The sequence below is a fragment of the Palaemon carinicauda genome, chromosome 33 (assembly GCF_036898095.1).
Source record: "Palaemon carinicauda isolate YSFRI2023 chromosome 33, ASM3689809v2, whole genome shotgun sequence".
Taxonomy (NCBI): domain Eukaryota; kingdom Metazoa; phylum Arthropoda; class Malacostraca; order Decapoda; family Palaemonidae; genus Palaemon; species Palaemon carinicauda.
Genome location: NC_090757.1, coordinates 75,391,523 through 75,415,631, shown reverse-complemented (window position 1 = coordinate 75,415,631; position 24,109 = coordinate 75,391,523). Strand labels below are relative to the sequence as shown.

The following is a 24,109-nucleotide window of genomic DNA, read 5'->3' as shown; positions in this document are numbered from 1 at the left end:
CAACGCTTGGAGAAAGAAGAATTAGCAAAAAAAACGAGCTGAAGTAGGTGGAACAGCTGGTCGACGAACAGCCAAACGATGGTCTTTTTGTTGATCCTCCTGTTGTTTCTACCAGTGCTGATGAAAAGTGAAGGCACCAGGGGCGGGCTGTTGCTGTTCTCTTGAGGTAGACTCTTCAAAATCCTCACTGGCCACAGTAACAGATGATCTGGATTGTAAGTTATGGAGGGGTGACTAGTTATTCGGAACGAGTCAAATCTAGGATCCGACACCCCTGGATTCTGAGTCTTGGCAACATACTCAGGGATGAAGCGGAACATTACCTCTTCCCCTCCCCTTGAATGGGCGATGTCATATGAGAGACCATGAAGTTCACCGACTCGTTTGGCCGAGGACAAGGCGAGTAGGAACACCGTCTTTCAAGTGAGGTGGCGATTTATTGTCTAGCATAATGGTTAATAGGAAGGCCTTTAAAGCGACCGGAGAACTTGAACCGCGTTCCGAGCAGGGGGTCTCACTTCTAACTGAGGACAGGTAGGCTAAATTCATAAGTAAGGCAAGTTCTAGCGTTGAGGAGATGTCCATTCCTTTCAGTTTCAAGGAAAGGCTCAAGGCTGAGCGATAGCCTTTCACTGTCGAAACTGAAAGCGCCTCTCCTCCCACAAATACACGAGAAGCTAAGCTACAGTGAACCCTCGTTTATCGCGGTAGATAGATTCCAGACCCGGAAGCGATAGGTGAAAATCCGCGAAGTAGTGACACCATATTTACCTATTTATTTAACATGTATATTCAGACTTTTAAAACCTTCCCTTGTACGTAGTACTGTTAACAAACTACCCTTTAATGTACAGAACACTTAATGCATGTACTAAAATACCCTAAACTAAAACAGGCACAAATATTAAAGGCTATTTTATATTATGCGCTTCCTAAACACGCCAAAAAGCACGATAAAAAATGGCAACCAATGTTTTGTTTACGTTTCTCTGATCATAATGAAGAAACAAACACATTTACTGTACACATCTGTGTATAGGTTAGTTTTTGCATCGATTATATTGATTATTCAGTACAGTATGTTGATTTTGTTATTACAAATATATTACCATATATATATATGGGTTATGAAAAAAATCTGCAAAGTGGTGAATCCGCGATGGTCGAACCGCGAAGTAGCGAGGGTTCACTGTACTGCTGGAATAATGGCATCGAGAGAAGAAATACCCCTTCCGTGACACCAACCACAGAAGACGTTCCATTTTGCCTGGTAGACTGCTGCTGAGGATTTCTGGAGATATCCAGACATCCTCTTCACAACTTGTTGCAAAAATCCTCTCTGAGTGAGGGGATGCTGGATAGACTCCAAGCGTGAAGTTGTAGCAAAGCACTAGCTTTGTGGTAGATGATGATGTGTGGTTGTATGAGTAGATCGTGTCGTGGAGGGACTCCTCTTGGAGGCTCCATCACAAGCTGCAGAAGGACCTTTAGGTCCAGCGTGCACAAGAAGACCAGTGGTCTTATCGCTTGTCTAACCTTCTCCACCATGGTGTGGACTTCAGCCCGAAGGGTAAGCTACTTTGCGGAACCCTTCGCATCGGAGCTCGTTGACGCTGGAACTTGACCAATGGAGGAAGAGATGAGTGAACGAGACGTGATGACAAATCTAGAAATAATTTGTATTTTTTCAAACAATACAGACCTTTAGCTATTTAAAGGAGTATACCTTCAGCGAAGCTTGAAGGACGAGCCATTAAAATTTAGTGAGGATTAACTACCCATAGCACTAGTTAGCGGGAGGTAGAAGGGTAGCTAGCTACCCCTCTCACTCACACACCTGTGACTATGCTTCACTTTGCTTGGAAGTAGGACTTCAAGGGGGACAGGGTTGGCAGGTAAGTTTGTTTAAATAGCTAAAGGTTTGTATCGTTAGGAAAAATAGAAATTATTTCCTAATTTGTCATTTGTTCTGTAACTGGAATACAAACCTACGCTATTAATAGGGGTGACTCACTCATTAGGAGGGTGGATGTCCCTGCCAATCTGGCTTTACCTGGGGTCTCCTTTTTATGAATAGGTTAGTACCAAAATAAAGTGTCCCTAACACCTCGCTAGACCTTGCTACGCAAGGTATGCGGCCTACACAAGCTGTGTGTTAAGATATTAGCAGTGTAATTGTCAAGGTGAAAGTTATTCCTAGTCTGTAGGAAATAACCGAGTTGACCAAAACTTTCCCAATACCATCTCGCTAGGGTATGGGGACGTAACAAAATTGACACAATACTATATACACAAGGGAGCTAAGGATTACCTGCTGCAGTTGAGGCCAGCTTGTGCAGAGAACCCAGGATGGTACTTTCCCAAAGTTAGGGGAGGATGAAGAAAAAGAAAGAGCCACTCATTCCTTTTTATTCACGCAGACTAAAAACACGTAACAGTGCCCTCAACCTTCTGCTACTTGTTCAATAAGGAGCTTGAGGTATTAAACTAGCTGTTGTGCAGCCACCACAGGACCGATAAAGAATGTATCAAGTCTCTTGTGGGTTATGTCTAGCAGGTAATGGGTTGTGAAAGTCGTCAAGCGTTTCAACACCGTTGCTTGGAAAACCTGCGTCACAGAGTAATATATTTTGAAGGCCAGGGATATAGCTATATCCCTGACATTGTGAGCTCTGGGTCAACGTGTTGGAGGAGGATCTGGATTCCAAGCGTAATCGATGACTCTGTGATCGTTGAACTACCGATCAGCGAGGCAGGAGGTCAACGCTTGGAGAAAGACGAATTAGCAAAAAAAAACGAGCTGAAGTAGGTGGAACAGCTGGTCGACGAACAGCCAAACGATGGTCTTTTTGTTGATCCTCCTGTTGTTTCTACCAGTGCTGATGAAAAGTGAAGGCACCAGGGGCGGGCTGTTGCTGTTCTCTTGAGGTAGACCTTCAAAATCCTCACTGGCCACAGTAACAGATGATCTGGATTGTCAGTTATGGAGTGTTGACTAGTTATCCGGAACGAGTCAAATCTAGGATCCGACACCCCTGGATTCTGAGTCTTGGCAACAAACTCAGGGATGAAGTGGAACATTACCTCTCCCCCTCCCCTTGAATGGGCGATGTCATATGAGAGACCATGAAGTTCACCGACTCGTTTGGCCGAAGACAAGGCGAGTAGGAACACCGTCTTTCAAGTGAGGTGGTGATTTGTTGTCTGGCGTAATGGTTAATAGGAAGGCCTTTAAAGAGATCGGAGAACTTGAACCACGTTCCGAGCGAGGGGTCTCACTTCTAACTGAGAACAGGTAGGCTAAGTTCATAAGTAAGGCAAGTTCTACCGATGAGATGTCCCTTCCTTTCAGTTTCAAGGAGAGGCTCAAGGCTGAGCGATAGCCTTTCACTGTCGAAACTGAAAGCGCCTCTCCTCCCGCAAATACACGAGGAGCTCCGCTATTGCTAGAATAATGGCATCGAGTGAAGAGATACCCCTTCCATGACACCTACCACAGAAGATGTTCCATTTTGCCTGGTAGACTGCTGCTGAGGATTTCTGGAGATATCTAGACATCCTCTTCACAACTTGTAGCAAAAATCCTCTCTGAGTGAGGGGATGCTATATAGTCTCCAAGCATGAAGTCGTAGCAAAGCACTGGCTTTGTGGTAGATGATGATGTGTGGTTGTATGAGTAGATCGTGTAGTGGAGGGACTCCTCTTGGAGGCTCCATCACAAGCTGCAGAAGGACCTTTAGGTCCAGCGTGCACATGAAGACCAGTGGTCTTATCGCTTGTCTAACCTTCTCCACCATGGTGTGGACTTCAGCCCGAAGGGAAAGCTACTTTGTGGGTCCCTTCGCATCGGAGCTCGTTGACACTGGATCTTGACCAATGGAGGGAGAGATGAGTGAACGAGACGTGATACCTTGCGTAAGGACTCTTCCTTGGGAGAGAACTCTGTCTGAACTGATGGACGCCCTGACGGGGGTGATGCGGTTCCTTAAAACGGCGTCGTTTTAGCAAACGTTGACGATGGTCAAAAGCTAGTTATCGTGGCCGCTGTGCAGTCGGAGAGTGCTCGCGAGTAGTTACCTGACAACAAGCTGTTGATAGGAACTGCCGATAGTTTAGTGGATTGGCGTGATGTATGGCGAGCAGCGAGGAGGGTGTATTTTGCCTTCCGATCTTTGAGGGGAATGACGGGCAGAGGGTAATTAGTGAGTGGTTGAAGGCTGCAGGTGGGCTGCTGAGCGGCGAATTGCCGATGAACGGCAAGCTGTCAGCGGTTGGTAAATTGGCAAGCTGTCAGCGATTAGTAAATTGGCAATCTGTCATCTGAAGATGGTAACTGAAGAGCAGTCGATGGCTGCCTGGTCAGCCGGCGAGCGGGTGATCTGCCGTCAATCAGTGGGTAGCGAGTAGGCAATCGAAGACCCCAACGTGAATGGCGAACTGCTATATAAGTCCCCGAACAGCTGACCATTGTTGAATGGCGAACAGCTGCATGCCAAAAGGTCATTGAAGGATGAGCGACCAGGTGGTCGGAACTAGCTGGAGTGTCACGAACCGGAGTTTGATGACAAGCAGGTGGCGAGGAGAATTGGTCGGACGAGGGTCATAAGGCTGGCGAACAATAAGACCAAGGAGTGTCTGAGATCGCAGGCGGATGATCAGCAAGATGCCACAGGCGCAAGAGGACAGGAAAGTGATGGCGCAGTGACAGCAGATTCCCCAGGAACGAACGGCATTGCTCTTCTACGTCGCCTATCTTAGTCGAATGAAGACGAACAGCATCGCTAACCGAGGAAAAATAAAAAAAATTATGTAACAAAAACTCCCTTGGGAAGAGCACCTAGTATGAGGACGGCAAAGGTGTTCACCAAGAGAACAGACACAAATTAAGGAATGCGCACTCCCCTTCCCAGCCGACATCTAAGGTAGAAGGAGAGCGGCAGCGTAAAAACAGTAACAAAACAAGAATTACAATTAACTAATTCAGCTAAGAAAATTAACAACTCGGGAGAACCATTCGATCCTACGGCGGGAAGGGGGTTCCCCGTGGAGACGAGGCTGAAAAGGTAAATTAAAAACAGTTATAATTTCACTTAATTAATGAAGAAAACCATTCGCAAGCGCAACCTAACCTACGAAAAGTGAGCAGCGATGACCTTGAGAAAGAGCAAGACCGAAGTCGAGCTAAGCGACGACAACAGCTAAACGGAGGAGTATCCAAATGATGACGATTCCCCTGTGGCAGCGGCAGTCACAAGGAAGGCTATGCGCCAACGGGATGACTGATGTGCAAGGGGGAAAGGTCGGGAGGTAAGATTCTCCATCCTTAAGAACCTGCCGGACTAAGCTATCACACAAACAGCAACATACACTATAAGGAAAGCTACAGCATATATAAAAACATTAAAAATGTTTTCATATATGTAGAGGAAAAAACATAAAAAGACAAAGATTAATGGCAGTCCAAAATAGGCTAGGAGGAAAAGCAGCAACAACCGCTCTCCCTTCCAGCCAAATGTAAAGTGAAGCACAGTCACAGGCATGTGAGTGAGAGGGGTAGCTAGCTACCCCCCCCCCCCCACCCCTAACTAACAGGATGGGTACTTAACCCTAGCTAAATCAGCTTCGCCGAAAGTATAAAAATAGCGTAGGTTTGTATTCTAGTTAGGGAACAATCAAATCTTTCAAGTTTCCCCAAGAAATATCCTGCAATAAATCTATTTGTGTACAATGTACTAACAAATATGTAACACTCACCCTAATCAAAGAATGAAATCATAATACAGACATTATATAAAAATAAGAAAACGGTTCTAAAACAGACCTGACAAAGCATTAGATATGTTATTTGGAAAATACTATTCCCCATCCTTACCATCATCAAGTTGTGGCTTTGCTTTTGAGATTAAAAGCTATTCCCTAATACTGAAATTAATAACAACTACAGATTTATTATACCTGAGCGTGGAACTGCATCATCTCCTGGCCAAGAAGTTGACCAAACTTGCTAAGGACATCTTTATGCCATGAATCATACTTCAGAGAAACCTTGCTCTGGACTTTGTTGTAGTCAACAACAATCGGACCAAAGCTGCGTCTGGTATCAGACGTGTCAAACGTGGTCCTACACTGCTTGATATCTTGGAGGAGCTTCATCCATCTGGTCGAAAAAATATTCCATTGAGATTATCTTTTTTTATTTAAAAGAAGCAACTATGAAATTAAGAGTATTTGATGTCTTTTAAGCGAATAATTTAATGATAAAATACAGGAAAGATGGTTCTACACTGCTTGATATCTTGAAGGATAATCATTCATCTAGTTTGAAATAATCTTTCATTGAGAATATGACAAAAATTTAAAACAACTAGTATTTTTCCTAACAATACAAACCTTGAGCTCTTTATTAGGGAATATACTTTTGGCAAAGCTGGAAGAGTAGCCATAAGACTTTTAGGAAGGTATACCGTATATTACCGTGTAAAGGGCAAAATTTAGAGACCAGTTTTGGATGAAAAAAGTCAGGGTTTGCCTATTACACAAGGGATACTTTAGGACCTATGAAAATATTTATTTTCTCGACCCCTGTTGTATTGTTGTTTGGGTATTCTAATTGCATATGTTCATTAATATAGTAGTAGTTTGCAAGGATTAACTTCAACATCATGAAATATACTCATTTTAATAACGGTATATAGTTTTATGTTAAATAATATCGGAGTATTTACCGGTAATCATATCTTCATTTAATTATAGTACTGTACTTGGGCTCTGTTGTGTGAACCTGTTGGTAGGCTAGCCTAATTGTCTGAATCCTAGAATTTTCCATATTTCTAGCGGTAATTAATTTCTCTGCTCACATAGTAGTTAGAAAGGATTGACTTAACACCGTATAATATGCTCAGTTTAATCATACAATATAGTTGTGCGTTTAAATAAAATAAAAATAAAAATTAATATCTTCTTTGTTATACAGTACTTCCTTCACCAAAAAAATTGTTTTGGACAACTAGGAATGTTTACCTTATTTGCCAAGAGATAGTGGTAATGGTGGTTGTCTGAAACCTCAAAATTTACAGGTTACCAGTATCTTACTATGGTATACAGAAAACAATGATGCAAACAGGTTTAAACATAGGAAAAACTTCAACTAATAAACTTGAAATTCACGGTAGTTAGTAAGCAAGCAGAGCAGCTGTAGAAAAGAATGATTCAAACAGGTTTATACATAAGAAAAACCTTCCTCTAATAAACTTGAAATTCACGGTAGTTAGTCAGTAAGCAGAGCAGATGCTGTATAAAAAAGGATGTTTATCATTTAACGGCCATGACAAATGTGTATTAGAAGTAGCAAATTTGCCAAACAATTACGACAAGTTATTGAGAATGATGATTTTACATAGCAGTTTGGAAAGAGTGTCTTAGAATCATGTATGGTTATTACAATTATATAGTTGTATGTAAAGCTAAGTTTATCAACATTAAGACTATTCAATTTTACCTTTATTGCAAAAACATGTTTTTGTAGTAGCAAAATATGAGTAAGAATAGGAGCAGGAAGGTTAGAAATGACATTATGTAAACACTGAGTGAATAATTTAAGCATTGTGTTCAAACTTATGAATTGTTTTAGTTTTATACTTTCTTAAACAGAAATGTAGCTTACTTTATAAAACTAAAAACAAATATATAACAATAACAACAATAAAGATTGTGGTAATATTTATAATAAAAGTTTAGCAACAATAGGTTGACCTTGAAATTGCCATTCGCCCATTAACTGTACATGAACTATATGATAAAAACGCTTTTTTTTTTTAAGAAAACTTTGGGGTTCGCCCCTTACATGGGTTGTATTTTACACGGTAATATACGCTAACTGCCCCACTGTTAGTTAGAGCGGGAGTTAGGGGTAGTACCAGCTACCCCGCTCACACACACCTGTGTTGTTTTGTCACTTTTGGTTGCAGGCAGAACTTGCAGGAGGATAGGTGATGGCTGGCCAAATTTGTATTAAGGACTCATGGTCTGTATCGTTTGGAAAAATACTAATTACTTTAAATCCGTCATTTTTTCCGACACTAAATACAAATCCTTTCACTCTTTATTAGGGAAGACTGACCCCTGAGGAGGGTGGAAGTCCTAACCAACGGGCTGGCTTTTGACCCAAGGTTTTCCTTCCGTGCTATGCACACATAAGGAGGAATACCCTGACACCTCGCTAAATCTCCATGAATACTGTAGCACGCTTTAGCGTCCTGAACAATCTGTATGATTGCGTGATACTAGCAATGTGACTAATCTAGGTAAGAACTCTTAGAAATTGTAGGATTCTTTGAACCAACCATAGACGTTACCTAATCCCACCTCGCCAAGGGGGTATGGGGACGTAATAAATATATGTGCATATACCAGGTTACACAAGGGAAGTAGTTTTACCAGCAGACAGCGGAGGCCAGCTTGAAGATGCCAGTCACTCTTACCATTCATCCCCGACTTAATCCCTAGTAATGCCACCCCCCCCCCCCTCTGCTACTTGTCCATCAAGGAGCTGAAGGTGATTAAACCACTGACTGTGTAATCACCACAGGTTTGGTGGAGAATGTCTCCATGATCCTGTGGGTTACGTTTTGCAGGAAGTGGCCGGTGAAGGTCGTGTAACGCTTCTTCAAGCCCCCACGAAGATCCTGCTTCACAGAGTAGTTTTCTTGAAGGGTAGAGGAGTGTTCAAGCCATAACATAGTGAGCTTTTGGTTTCCGCGGTTGCGGAGGAGAATCATGATTCAAGAGGTCTCCATGACTTTGTGAACCTATGCCGAGATTGAAATCTTTGCGACTCTCCTTCAACTTTCCCTGTGCTGACAATATCCTGCCACTCGGTAATGAGCTCCGGAAGTTCATTAGAGGTAACACATCAGCGCCCACACCAGGCATGGAAGAGGTTAGGCTAGGATATCTGCTATCACGAAGCCTCTCAATCCAAAGGGGTACGAACCTAGGACCCGATACACTTGGATTTTATTTAGGCTTAGTAATAAACTCAGGGACAAAGACAACTATTACCTCTCCCCATCCCTGTGAATGGGAGGCATCGTAGGAGAGACCACGGCGTTAACTTACTCTCTTGGCAAAAGTGAGAAGGATAACCATCTTCAAAGTCAGGTGAAGATCTGATACCTGGCGTAACGGTTCATTAGGGGATCCTTTCAGAAACTGAAGGGTACGGACCACATTTTATGAAGAAGGTCTAACTTCCGACAGAGGAAAAGTAAGCTCGAAATTCTGTACGAGGAGAGACAATTTTAACAGAGGAAATATCAACTCCTTTCAATTTAGAAGCGAAGCTCAAGGCTGAGCGATAACATTTTACCACCAAGACCGAGAGGAGTTTTCCTCTTGAAGGTACATACATATACCAAGGCACTTCCCCCAATTTTGGGGGGTAGTCGACATCAACAAATGAAACAAAACAAAAAAGGGGACCTCTACTCTACGTTCCTCCAGCCTGTGGCCGCGGGGGCAATATAAAAAATTAGAATAGCGCCAACGTTATCCCTGCGTGTCGTAAGAGGCGACTAAAAGGGACGGGACGAGGGGGCTGGGAACCCCCTCTCCTGTATCTACATCCTGTGAGACATCGACCTCTTGAAGGTACACAGGAAAAACTGCTATTGCTGGAATAGTGGCATTGAGAGGAAAGATACCCCTTTCACAACACTTAGCTTGGTACACACCAGCTGAACATTCCTGGAGGTATCCGGACATTTTCTTTGCCACGTATTGCGAAAAACCTCTCTGCATGAGGAAATGCTGGATAACCTCCAGGCGTGAAGACATGGGAACTCTGCGGCCTTGTGGTAGATGTTCACGTGAGGTTGTAAGAGTAGATTGTGACGTGGAGAGAGTTCTCTACGGACTCCTGCCAGACACTGAAGAAGGCTGGGGAACCATTCTGCATGATGCCCTAGCAAAGTTATGAGGCTCCTTGCCAAGTTGGTGGACGATATTGCCTTGTTGATAACCCTTCACATCAAGCAAAATAGGGGAAAAGACCCCCCATCATTACCATCATTATTATTATTATCATTATTGTTATTATTATTATTATTATTATTATTATTATTATTATTATTATCATCATTATTACTATTATTATTACTAGTTAAGCTACAACACTAGTTGGAAAAGCAAGATGCTATAAACCGAAAGGCTCTAACAGGGATGAATAGCCCAGTAAGGATAGAAAATAAGGAAATAAAAAAACAATATGAGAAATAATGAACAATTAAAATAAAATATTTCAAATACTGGAACATCAAAACAGATACTTCATATATAAACTATAAAAAGACTCATGTCAGCCTGTTTAACATAAAAAATTTGCTGCAACTTTGAACTTTTGAAGTTCTACCGATTCAACTATCCGATTAGGATGATCATTCAACAACTTTGTCACAGCTGGAATAAAACTTCTAGAAAACTGTGTAGTATTGAGCCTCATGGTGGAGAAGGCCTGGCTATTAGAATCAACAGGGAAGAATAACCCAGTAAGGATAGAAAATAAGGAAATAATAAAACAACATGAGAAATAATGAACAATTAAAATAAAATATTTTAAACACTGGAACATCAAAACAGATATTTCATATATAAAATATAAAAAGACTCATGTCAACCTGTTCAACATAAAAAAAATTGCTGCAACTTTGAACTTTTGAAGTTCTACCGATTCAACAATCCGATTAGGATGATTATTCCACAACTTTATCACAGCTGGAATAAAACTTCTAGAATACTGTGTAGTATTGAGCCTCATGGTAGAGAAGGCCTGACTATTAGAATTAACTGCATACCTAGTATTACGAACAGGATAGACCTGTTAGAGAAGATATGAATGTAAAGGATGGTCAGAATTATGAAAAATCTTAGGCAACACGCATAATGAACTAATTAAACGGCAGTGCCAGAGATTAACAACAACACACATAATGAACTAATTAAACGGCAGTGCCAGAGATTAACAACTAGATAAGGAATAAGAAATTTAATACTGTAAGCTCCTGTTTAGCAAATTAAAATGAGAATCAGCACCTGAAGATCTGACTGGAGAACAATACTCGAAACAAGGTAAATGAAAGAATTAAAATACTTCTTCAAAATAGATTGATCACCAAAAATCTTAAAACTCTCTCAATAGGCCAATTTTTGTGAAATTCAAGAAGACACAGACCCAATGTGTTTCTCAAAATTGAATTTGTGTCGAGAATCACACATAAAATTTTAAAAGTCAAAACAAGGTAAATGAAAGAATTAAAATACTTCTTCAAAATAAATTGATCACCAAAAATCTTAAAACTCTCTCAATAGGCCAATTTTTGTGCAATTCAAGAAGACACAGAACCAATGTGTTTCTCAAAAGTGAATTTGTGTCGAGAATCACACATAAAATTTTAAAAGTCATACCGAGTTAAAGAAACATTATCAAAGCTGAGATCTGGATGTTGAGCAGCCATGGTCCTCAACCTACTTACAATCATACTTTGAGTTTTGTTATGATTCAACTTCAAACCCCATAATTTGCACCATGCACTAATTTTAGCTAGATTCCTAATAAGGGATTCAGCCACCCATGATCTATATTCAGATGGAATTGATGCAAAGAATGTAGCCTCATCAGCATATGCAACAAGCTTGTTTTCTAGGCTAAACCATTGAGATACTACCGTTAGAGTTATGAGGTCCTTTGACTGGCCAGACAGTACTACAATGGATCCTTCTCTCTGGTTACGGTTCACTTTCCCTTTGCCTACACATACAGCGAATAGTCTGGCATGTTCTTTACAGATTCTCCAGTCTTCATACATGTGACAACACTGATTTACCAAACAATTATTCTTTACCCAAGAGGTTAACTACTGCATTGTAATTGTTCAGTAGCTACTTTCCTGTTGGTAAGGTAAGAAAAAACTCTTGAGATATGGTAAGCAGCTCTTCTAGGATAAGGACACTCCAAATTCAAACCATTGTTCTCTTGTCTTGGGTAGTGCCATAACCTCTGACCATGGTCTTCCACTGTCTTGGGTTAGAGTTCTCATGCTTGAGGGTACACTCGGGCACACTATTTTATCTAATTTCTCTTCCTCTGGTTTTGTTAAAGTTTTATAGCTTATAAAAGAAATTTCATTTTAATGGTGTTACTGTTCTTAAAATATTTTATTTTTCCTTGTTTCCTTTCCTCACTGGCCTATTTTCCCTGTTGGGGCCCCTGGGCTTATAGCATCCTGCTTTTCCAACTAGGGTTGTAGCTTATCAAGTAATAATAATAATAATAATAATAATAATAATAATAACCACACATCATGTGTATATAGTATGAAAAGTAATGGGCCAAGAACACTACCCTGAGGAACAGGGAATGTATTTTGCCAAAGAGCCTGGGGATCCGGCACCGGGTAATAGTACAGCGGGAGCTTATTGTTCAGCGACATTGCAAACAGGTCCCTTGTCGGGGGAACTCAACAAAGTTAGGATTTCGTTAGCTACTAGATGATTCAAAGACCACTTGGAGCCCACTATCCGAGTCAATACTCAGATCATCCGCCTGACCATCTCCCTTATCTGGGATGAGCAGGGTTGAAAGGGCAGCGAGTAGTCTTCTAACACCTTAGCAACCACCCTCAGTTGGCATAGGTGCTGAAGGGAAACATTAGAAAATAAGCCATTCCCGTGGTGTTGTCGCTCATTGACACCATGGGGTGTCCTGAAGGGAACTGTTGGAACTACAAGAGTGAAGGACTGCTTTCCTCCTCCCAGGAGGATCATATGGTAATGATGTCAGGAATCGGACCAGAGTCCGGAGGCCGTGTGATACCACAGGTGGGCGACTACCTTTTTTTCATGTATTTTCAGAGAGCATCGATTCTGGGGAGGAGGTGGAAGGCCTAACTCCCCTGAGGAGATTGGGATCTTATGCTTTCCTGTAGATCACCCAGCGCTTCAAAGAGGACAGGTTTCCTCATCACACAGAGCAACTCATGAAATGGTAGTAGGTTAAGAAGAAAGAAGGGGCTTACTGCCTTTCTCATCTTCTCTCAGAAGGAAACACTTAAGTCTGATGTTTAAAAGAATTCCTAGGAATAGCAGATCAGTGTTGGCCATAGGGATGACTTCTTGAAATTTTAAGCCCAATCTTCAGGTCACGACAAATCCCAAGAAGCCCGTCTCCGTGCTGGAGAAGAGATGACCCCAAGTCTATTAGAATTAGCCAGAAGTTCAAGCATCTTAACAGACGAATGGCACTCCCGTGACACGGAGGTGCGACCAAGTAAAAAAACTGTACCTTGATTTGTATACCGATTGTATAGGAGGATCCGTAGATCCTTACTGGAAGACGAAGAAGCTGAAATCAGGCATTAAGCATACCAATTCCAGTGTATTCATGAAGTCCTTGGGTCTGACTGCTCATCTGACCGTGCTTGTTTTGTCTCCATCCTGAACAAGGTTTATTGAAAAAAATTGTCCTGGGAGGAAATGTTGAATACTGGAGTCGAACCAACAGGCACCTTTCTAAAAGAAAGCCGACTGTAGATGCTCAGAGACTCTTTGATAAAAATAAACGTAATCATGCATTGATGACATAAACCTGAGTTTGGATGTCCGTACAGACGTTAAGATTTGTGTAGATTGTAAGGACCCATCGCACCTCCATAGGTGGATGGATCTGTGATGAAGTGCATGTCTTTGTGTCCGAACTGCGGATATTCTACTCCTGTAGCTAATCTCAGTCACTCGGTGGGGTTCGCGAAAGCCCTTGCAGGAGAAAAACTCTTCTTTCAACTTTGATCATCTGTTCACGAGCTGGACCCCAGAAAACGTCGATCCTCAATACCCAAATGGGAGTTTGGTGAGAGGTCCTGTGTGATCCAGTATTAGGATTCGCTACAGGGGTTGAAAGTCTCACTGCTTGGACAAGTCATGTTGGTTGGAAGAGTGATGGATGAAGAAGCAGTGAGTATTTCAAACTTGTGAGAGAGGTATCGTAGTCCCTTAAAAGTAAACCTAACTGGCGGACGAGAAAGATGTTATTCTTACACACAAATAGCCGAAGGTTCGGACTTCGCATTCCCTCTGCTAGCTGAGATAAGTCAGGTTGAGAGAGAGCGAGTTGTCAGCGAGTTGACGAACAAGACCAATGTCAGGCTTTGGGTTGGCCGTATTTAGGCTTCCCTAGGGTGGAAGATCGAAGTTGCTTTGTACAAGTCCCAAGGGAGCCTGGCCCAACAGTGACATGATGACAAGGTGTGAAGAGGAGAGGATTCCTCGAATCTATTATTACGTATGTCAACTTAAGCATGAGCTGATTCAGTCCCCTAGAAAATTTGGGGCCGAAAAAGAATAACCCCCGAGGGGTTATGTCACATAAGACTTGTCCTATGCAGGCATGATGGAGCAAGATCATAAGGAATCGGAATCCAAAACCGTGCAAGCAATCCGACGAGTTCTCTAACTCCTTAAGATAAGTTGAACAAAATAATCCCGGAAGGATTATGTTTCTTTAGTCTCGTTCCGAATCACAGGGGGAGGCGGCAGGCGCAAGTGATTAGAAGACCTCTATTGTGGCAATCGCTTTGTAGAACTATGTTCTACATTTCTGGTGAGTGGCGAGACTATTGTAGATCTTGTCAACCATAGGAAGATATCGACTTGTAAGTAACCATATATAAAAACAAGTAACCAAAAAGAATAGAGACAGGGAGCAGAGGAGGCGACTGATTGCTAATGCCAATGGCACATCAGCCCACTAGTAGTAGTTGTACGATGAACGTTCGTGAGTGTCGAATGATGACAAGAACCAGTGAACCGATGAAGAATCTTGCGCATCCGCATGTACGGACCCTTTAAACATCTGCATGACCTCTTGTAGTCATGTTGAAAGCTGAACCTCATATGATGAAGTTCTAATAAGATGTAAGCATTGGGAATCGTTACCACTGTACTCGTGTGAAAACTACACGCTCCGAGTGGCAAGTGAGGTAGTGTATTGAGCGCCAAAGCTGACAAGTGTGCTGTACCTCTCCTACAGTTGGCTACTACTGGGTTAGGTTCCAAGAAGTGTGTGTGCGCTAAACTCCCTCAATTGTATGCCATGGTAAGTGCTATTGAAGAAGCGCAACCTGTAGAAACTGTAAGTTGAAGTTCTGTGTGCTGCAGCCGTCGAGAGCACACAGGGTTGATGCAGTAGTGCTAGCTCTTGCTCTGGACAGAGTCTAGTGTGTGTCGTCTAAATGAGGAGACTCGAAAAGCAATTATTGAAACACGCTATTGTGTACGCCAATTAAAGAGGGAGTCTCGCTGGGAAAAGCATTGTGCTTGCTTGCAATGAGTCATAGCCGGAGTGCTGTATGATCCTCGCTAGAGAAGTTTTCCATCAAACGAAGTCGGTAATGACAATCCCAAGAGTCAAGACTTCAGAGATTCGTCGCTGGTTGTCAGTGATTCTACCAGCAAGCGGGAAGATTGCTATTCGTCAAAGGAGGAGGGCAACTTTACCTCAGAAGGGAAAGTCACGAGCTGGGCAGCGCTGTGATACTACAGAGGTTGCTATTCTAGGAGTAATCACGAGCACGCCTGCAGTGGCAAGTTGAAACTTGTATGCAAGCTGGAGACTGGTCACATGCAGGAATCTGGTAATGAGCAGGAACCTGGTCACAAGCTGCTCTGTGCCATCTCGTTGTTAGTCCTGAACTGCAGTAGAATACACAGGGCAATCACGAGTAGAGGAATCGTCAAGTGCTGGAAGCAGCTACTTGAATTCCACTAACCTGGAAGCGACCTGAGAGGTGATCGTGAGCTGACGGGTGATCATGAGCTGACGAGAAAACGCAAGCTGATGGGTAATTGCAAGCTGATGGGCGATCATTGGCTGACGGGCGATCATGGGCTAACGGGAGATCGTGAGATGACAGACAATTTCAAAATGACGGGCTAACGCAAGCTGACGGCCGATCGCGAGCTGACAGGCAATAGTGAGCTGACAGACAATCACTAGCCGATGGGCGATCACAAGCCGATGAGCGATCACAAGCCGACGGGTGATCACAATCTGACGAGCGATCACGAGCTGACAGGCAATCACGAGCTGAGGGTAGATTATGAGATGATGGGAGATCACAAGCTAACAGGCAATCACGAGCTGACGGGCGATCACGAGCTGAGGCGCGATCATGAGATGCAGCAGGATTGGGTGGAGCCAGGAGACAGGGCGAGACGAGTCTACTAAACTAGACGAGCCACCTGGGCAAGACAGCTAGGAGTAAAGGCGGACAGATGCTTGAAGCTTCAAAATCACAAGGCGCAAGAGACATCTTCATGCTCCGACGGGACACGCTCCGAGGGATTAGAGAAAGGCATGGAAGAATCCATAACCCTCTCCTAATCCCGCATGGCAATGGCTATTCCGAGAAGGACCGAACCCACGTACGGGAAAGGTGTCCACTGTGAGTAGCCGGAACAAACTTCAGACTTTGCCCTTCCTCTGATGGCTGAGCAAGCTCAGAACGAAGGACAGCGCCGTCGTCAACACAATTATCAAAATCTGGTGCAGGCGATGAAGGCGGTGATGGGGGAGGAGCAGCAACCCCCACAGGAACAGGAACATACTTTGGATTTGCACTCTCTCCACTGGCTGTCATTGCAGAATGAGAGAGTGCTTCGTTGTCAACGCTGAGGAAAACGATTCAGGAGAAAATCTAACTGGCGAAGGGGAAAGGTATCTCCTGAGAGGTGCAGGAATATGCATCAAACTTTGCACTCCTTACGCCAGCTGCATTAGCTGAACAATAGAGTGCGATGTCGTTACCACTAAAGAAAACCACTCAGGAAAAATCCTAACCTGCGAACGGGGAAAGGTGTCCCCCGAGAGGCACAGGAACATGCTTCAGAGTTGCACTCCCTACGTCAGCTGTCATCGCAGAACGAGGGAGTGTGTCGTCATCAACGTAGAAGAACAAGACCCAAGTCGAGCTCTGGGTCTGCCGCAAGAGGCCTTCCCACCGGCGCACTTACAGGGTGCGAGTAACATATACTACAAGACAGTGAAGGTGCATCCCCACGGAGTACGACAGTGAAGGTGCATCCCCACGGAGTACGAATCCTATGTGGAGGAGGACCGAGCCAGAGTACAAGGAGAAGCAATTGAGTCCTCCAGCCTAAGGGTTGTCTGGCATCAAAGGGAAGAGATCAATATTCTCAATCCTGGAGGAAAAACCCCAAAACCACGACATCTCTGAAACCGCAACATTCAAACCTGTAAAAAAAAAAAAAAAAAAAGAACCAATTAGTTCAAGGCAAGTCAGTTGGGCGGTGGAGGGAGACAGTCTCCGCCAAGCCAAAAGCAAAAAGTGACGAGAAAACAGAGGTGTATGCGTGTATGTGAGCCGGGTAGCCGGTACTACCAAGGCTGTCTCGAATACAAGCCTGGTCAGTGGGGGGATGAAGCCAGCATAAGTAGGTCGATTGATATGAAAACTGGACTCCTGGCCATCTACAGCCCTTCTTCCTCTCACACACGCACTCACTATACGTACACACTTTGTTTCTTTTTTCAGTCAACAGCTGATAATTCTCATGGAAAAATTAAAAGAGCATACACACCAAAAGGCCACAGCTCTAAATAATTCGGCCAAGGAAAAATAGATAGACAAGAAAGTAATAAAATAAAACTTCCCTGTGACAGTAGCCTAATTCCAAACAACGATAATATCCTAGGGAAAACACACTCACTTTTGGTCCATTTCAGTAATTCTCTTTGCAGTTTGGTACACAGCACATAAAAGTCATTAGCCTGGATTTCAAAATATCAACATTTTATGGAATAACAACAAAATTGTGAAGAAATAGAGTGCAACCCCTTTACTCTATAGTAGCAGTGTGAAAACACTATTAGTGTCACGTGGGACCTTTCTTACCCCTCCACTGACCAGGCCTTCTATCGAGACGGTCTTGGTACTACCCCCTACCACTCCCCAGCTAGCTAGCGGTGGGATAGCTATAGTTAGCTAAAAGTCTTATGGCTAGTCTTCCAACTTTGCCAAAAGTATATTCCTTAATAAAGAGTGAAAGAGTTTGCATTTAGTGTTGGAACAAACAATTTTTCATTAAAAGTAATAACTAAATGGAGTACTTGATGTCTTTTATAAGAATAAGTTTTATTAAATCAACCATGACAAATTCGGAGGTCATTTATATTTTTCCTAACGATATAAATCTTTAGCTATTTTAGGGGGTATTACTTTCGGTGAAGTAGAAAGGAGTAGTCATTAAAATCTAACGAAGGGTAGCTCGCTACCCCTCCAGTTCACACACCAGTGACTGAGCTGACTTTGCTTGGAGGTAGGATTTCAAATTATCTCCGATTTTGTCATTTGTTCCGTAACTGAAATACAAACCTCCATTAGGAGGGTGGGCATCCATGCCAATCTGGCTTTTGACTTTACCCGGGGGATCCTTTTCTGGAGTAGGTTAATACCTAAAATTAAGGATTCCTTAACACCTTGCTAAACCTTGCTATGTAAGGTCTGCGGCCTACGCAAGCTGTGTGTTGAGATAGGCAGTGTGACTGTCAAGGTAGAAGTTATTCCAAGTCTTTGCAAGAAAAACTGTTGTAACCAAGACTTTTCCAATACCACCTCGCCAGGGTATGGGGACGCAACAGTATTGCCACAATACTAGGTACATAAGGGAGCATGGTTTACTTGCAGTGGTTGAGGTCAACTTGTGCAGAGAACCCAGGCTGCTTCTTTCCCCATGAGAGGGGAGGATGGAGAAAAGAAAAAAAGCCAGTCATTCCTTTTGATTCACGCAGACTAAAACCGAGTAACAGTGCCCTCAACCTTCTCCTACTTGTCCAATAACAAGCTTGAGGTATTCAACCAGCTGTTGTGCAACCAACAAAGGATCAATAGAGATCGTATTGAGCTACTGTGGGTCACGTCTTGCAGGTAATGGGCACTTTTCACACCCTTGCTTGTAGACCCTGCATCACATAAGAATCTCTTTTGAAGGCCAGTGACGTAGCTATGCCCCTGACATTGTGGGTCAACGCACTGTAGGAGGATCTGGATTCCGAGCATAAATGATGACACTGTGAATCCATACAGATGGTGTTTTTGTTGATCCCCTCTTGTCTCTCGCAGTGCTGATGACTAGCGAAGGCACCTGAGGTGGGCTGTTGCTGTTCTCTTGAGGTAGAGCCTCAAATTCCTCCATGGGCCAAGTAACAGATGATCTGGATTGTCAGTTACAGAACGGCAAGTCGTTATCCAGAAGGGGTAAAATCTAGGGTCCGTCACCCCTGGATCCTCGGCAAGAAACTGGGAGACGAAGCTGAACATTACCTTCCCCCCTCCCTTGAATGGGCTATGTCATATGAGAGACCATGAAGTTCACTGGCCCATTTGGCTGAGGTCAAAAAGAGTTAGAACACTGTCCCCCAAGCCAGGTGGATATCTGTTGCCTGGTGTAGTGGTTCGTAGGGAGGCCTCTTTGGAGAGGAGAACTCGAACCATATTGCGAGGGGAAGGTTTCACTTCCAAATGAGGACAAGTAAGTTTGTAGGTCCATATGAGTAAGGAAAGATCATCTTTCACTGCCAAATCTGGAAGGTATCTTTCCACCAGCAAAACCTGAGGAATTCTGTTATTGCTGGAACAGTGGCATTGAATGGAGAGATACCCTTTCAATGACACCAACCACAGAAAAAGTTCTACTTTATCTGGTGGACTGCTGCTGAGGATTTCAGCAGATATCCACACATCCTCTTTGCAACTTGTGAAAATCCTCTCCGAGTGAGGTGCTGGGTAGTCTCCAGGTGTGCAGTCGTAGCTAGACTACAGCTTAGTGGTAGATGTTGACGTGTGGTTGTTTGAGTAGATCGTGTCATGGACGGAGTTCTCTTTGAGGCTCCGTCAGGAGCTGCAGAAGGTCCGGAAACCATTCTACATGGTGCCATAGCGGAGCTACGAGAGTCCTTGAGTTTCCTACGGGCCGACCAAGGGAAAGGCCCAAGCCAACAAGAAGTATTGGCTTTAATACACTACGAACGAACGAGAAGATCTACCTCCCTCTGCAGATTCTTGTTTGCCACCCACCATTTGAGGTCCGTCCGTTCCTTTGGTTCCATTAGGATCAGAATGTCCGGGAAATCGAATTCCTGATTCCAATTAGACTCAAGCCACCACTGGAGAGATTGAATTCTGAGTCAGCCATTGGAAACTAAACGGGCAAGGGATGCTAGATGTCAAAGGAGACATAGGCCCTTCTGGGCTGGGAGTTCTTCTCGTCTTGAGAAAAGGTCTTGCGACCTTTCTCAGCCTCATTATCTTGTCTTTTGATAGGAAGGTTTTGTGGAGACTGGAGTCTAAAATCATACCTAGGTATACCAGTCTTCTGAGTGGGAAGGAGGGAAGAATTCTCGAGGTTTATCCTCATTACCAGATCTTGGCAAAACCTCAGAAGTTTGTCTTAGTGCTGAAGAAGTGTTGCCACCAAGTTTGCTAGGATCAGCCAGTTCATCCAAATAATGGAGGACACAGATGGCGATCCTGTGAGCCCAGGATGATACTGGGGCGAGCACTCTGAAGAAGACTTGGGATGCTGTGAAAAGACCAAAGCACAGTGGCCTGAACTGGTATTTCCTCTTGTCTAGACTGAATCTCTGATTTCTCTCTTAAAAATGGATGGTTTGGGATCTGGAAGTATGTGTCCTTTAGGTCCAGCGTGCACATGAAGACCTGTGGTCTTACTGCTTGTCTAAACTTCTCCAACATAGTGTGGACATCGGCCCAAAGGGTCAGCTACTTTGCAGAACCTTTCACATAAGAGCTTGTTGATGCTCGGGTCTTGACCCATGGAGGGCGGGATGAGTGAACAGGACGCAGTACCCTGCATAAGGACTCTTTCCGGGAGAGAACTCAGCCTTAACTGATGAAGAAAGGCAATGCTTGACCTCACCTTGCACCCTGATGGGGGTGATGCTATTCCTTAGAACAGCGTCGTTCTCGCAAACATTGACAATGGTCAAGGGCTGGTTATCGTGGCCACTGTGTAGTGCTCGCAAGTAGTCGCCTGCCAACAAGTCCTGATGAGGACCACCGATTGTTTAAGTGGATCGGCTTCATGAACAGCAAGCAGCTAGGAGGGTGTCGTTTGTCTCACGATCTACTGGGGAATGACGGGCAGAGGGTGACTAGCAAGTCTGAATGGTGAACTGCCAGTAAACTGCAAGCTGTCAGTGATCAGCAAATCTGCAATATGTGAGCCGTAGATGGTGACTGACGAACATACAAAGGCTTATTGGTCAGTCGACAAGTGGTGATCAGCCGTTGATCAGTGGGTTGACTCGACGATCAGCAAGTTGGCGAACGAAGAGCCAAAGGTGAATGACACATCGCTAGATAAGTCCACAAGCAGGTAACCATTGTTGAATGGTGAACGGTCATGTGCCGACGGGTCATTAAAGGCTGAGTGACCGGGTGGTTGCAACTAGCTGGAGAGTCACGAACTGGAGTTTGTTAACGGGCAGATGACGAAGAGAGTTGGACTGACGAGGACCGAAAGGCTAGCGAACGACAAGACCAAGGAGAGTCTGAGGTCACAAGCGAAAGGTGATCAGCGGGATGCCTATTGAGCTGGAGATCGTTGATTGGTGAAAGCACGAGCAGACAATCGGCAATCGACAGGGTGATCAGCGATCGGCAATCGCTGATTACGATAGGGAATCGTTGAGATTGCAACCACTGAGCTGCCAAGGTAGGCTGGCAAACGTTGAGCTGGCAAACGTTGAGCTGGCAATCAGCGCGATGACGATCGGAGCGCCATAAAATAGGCAAGCTGGCGGATGATCAAATAAGTTGAGGAACAGCAGTATGGTTCAATGATCAAATAGTTGGTGATCGGCGAGCCAGAGATTGGCAATCAACGCTCAGAGCTCTGAGAGGAGGCTCAGAGTGCTGGCGATCGATAAACAGATAGTTAGAATAAGGTTCGACGATCGGAGTGTTGAGCTAACGATCGGTGAACGGCGATTGGCAAGCAACCGATCGGCGATCAGAGCACAAGCGATTGGCAAACTAGTGATTGGTGAGATAGCGATAGCTGACTATCGGGGATCAGCGATCTAGTGATCAGCAAACTGACAATTGGCTATTGGTGAGCTGGGGATCAGCAAACTGACAATTGGCTATCGGTGAGCTGGGGATCAGCAAACTGACAATTGGCTATCGGTGAGCTGGGGATCAGCAATCGGTGAGACTGGAGGTCGACAATCAGAGAAAGATGAGCTAGCGATCAGCAGGCAGACGATTGGCTATCGGTGAAAGACTAGTTAGCAATCAGCAATCAGCGCTAGCGATCGCGGTCGGTGAGCTAGCGATTGGCAAGCTGGAAATTGCTGATTAGCGAGTTGGCAATCGGTGATTGGCGATCAGTGAGACTGGAGGTCAACAATCGGAGAAAGAGGAGCAAGCAATCGGCGATCTAGCAGTCAGCAATCTAGCGTTCAGCAAGCTGACGATTAGCCATCGGTGAAATACAAGCTAGCAATCGACGATCGGAGAGCTGGTGACCAGCGAAATGGTAATCAGAGGTTGACAAGCCAGCGATCGGCGAGACTGGAGCTAGCAGAAAGACGAGCTGCAGTAGTTCAAACAGCTGGTCGGAGAACAGCCGAACGATGATCTGGAGACAGGGTGTGGCCTTTGTAAGGGGTAAACCTCCTCAGGAGAGGATCGCGAACAAGACATCGTTGGTGCGTCATAAACCAGGGTTCGTTCACAAGTAGGTGAACAGTGAGCTAGCGATTGGCAAGCTGGCAATCAGTGCACTGGCAATCAGCAGGAGATCGGCAAACTGATGATCAGCAAGTTCACGATTGCTATCAGCGCGCTGGTGATCAGCGATCGGCGAAACTGGAGAAAGAGGAGCTGCAATAGGTCAGAGCAGCTGGCTGGCGAACAGCCGAACGATGATCTGGAGACAGGATGTGCCCTTTAGAAGGGTAAGCATCTTAAGGAGAGGCTCAGGAACAAGACCTTGGAGGTGCGTCACAAAAACGGGGTTCATTGACAAGCGGGCGAGTCCGAAGACGGTGGGGTCAAAGACCACGGTGATAAACTCCGAAGGGGCAGGATGATCAGCAAGCGAGCAGGCCTGCAAAGAGGAGTCTCTGTGAGAGGCCTCTCTTGCGAACGAGAGAAGAAACACTCAAAGGAGAGACTTGCCTTGGACTTTGCTCCGCCCCTGATGGAAGAGTCGACTCAGAAAGGGTGGGGGGGGGAGCGTAGTCTTAGGCGAGAAACAGCAACAGCAATCCGCGTCGATGTTAAGAGATGATGATGATGAAGAGAAGTTCTCCCTCGAAAGGGAGGACAACCCAACACCTGGTGAGGATAACTATCCCTTGGAGGGGAAAGTAATCTAACCCCTGGAGGTGGACCTCTGGGCAGCAATCTTTGCTTCCCATCAACAAGCTTGTTCTAGTTGAAGATCTGCATCGAGCAATGCATGAGAAAACGTAGCCGGAGCTAGTTCCTCAAAGATGGTGTGCTGATCAAGAGCTGCTACAAGTGCAGAAGGACAGGATAATGATGGTGCAGTGACAGCAGATTCCCCAGGCACGAACGGCACTGCTCTTCTACATTGGCTATCTTAGTCGAACAAAGAAGAACAGCATGGCTAAATAAAGAAAAATAAGATAAATTATGTAACAAAAACTCACTCGGGAGGAGCACCTAATCCATGGATGGTAAAGGTTTCCACCGAGAGAATAGACACAAAATAAGGGCTGGCATCGACAGGAGAAGGAGAGCGGCAGCGTAAAAACTGTAACAAAACAAGAATTACAATTAATTAATTCAGCTAAAAATTATCACTAAACAGAAGAACCACTTGACCCTCTGGTGGTCAGGGGGTTCCCCGTGGAGATAAAATTGAAAAGTTAAATTACCAACATTTATAATTTCCCTTATTAATGAAGAAACTAATTGGAAGTGCAACCTAACTGGCAAACAGGAAAGGTGCTCCCCATGCATAGTATACTGCCGACTGGCCCTGAAAG

At 44.3% G+C, this 24,109-nt stretch overlaps 1 protein-coding gene across 2 annotated transcripts in view; it reads right to left on the bottom strand.

The window, feature by feature from the left end:
• The window catches only part of LOC137625988 (dynein heavy chain, cytoplasmic-like), a 770,344-nt gene that overhangs the window by 396,621 nt on the left and 349,614 nt on the right, over positions 1 to 24,109 (bottom strand). For both annotated transcript variants that reach the window (XM_068357067.1, XM_068357068.1), the window contains one exon: positions 5,956 to 6,157. In XM_068357067.1, coding sequence (XP_068213168.1) covers positions 5,956 to 6,157 — 202 coding nt within the window. The remainder of the gene's footprint in view (positions 1 to 5,955; positions 6,158 to 24,109) is intronic.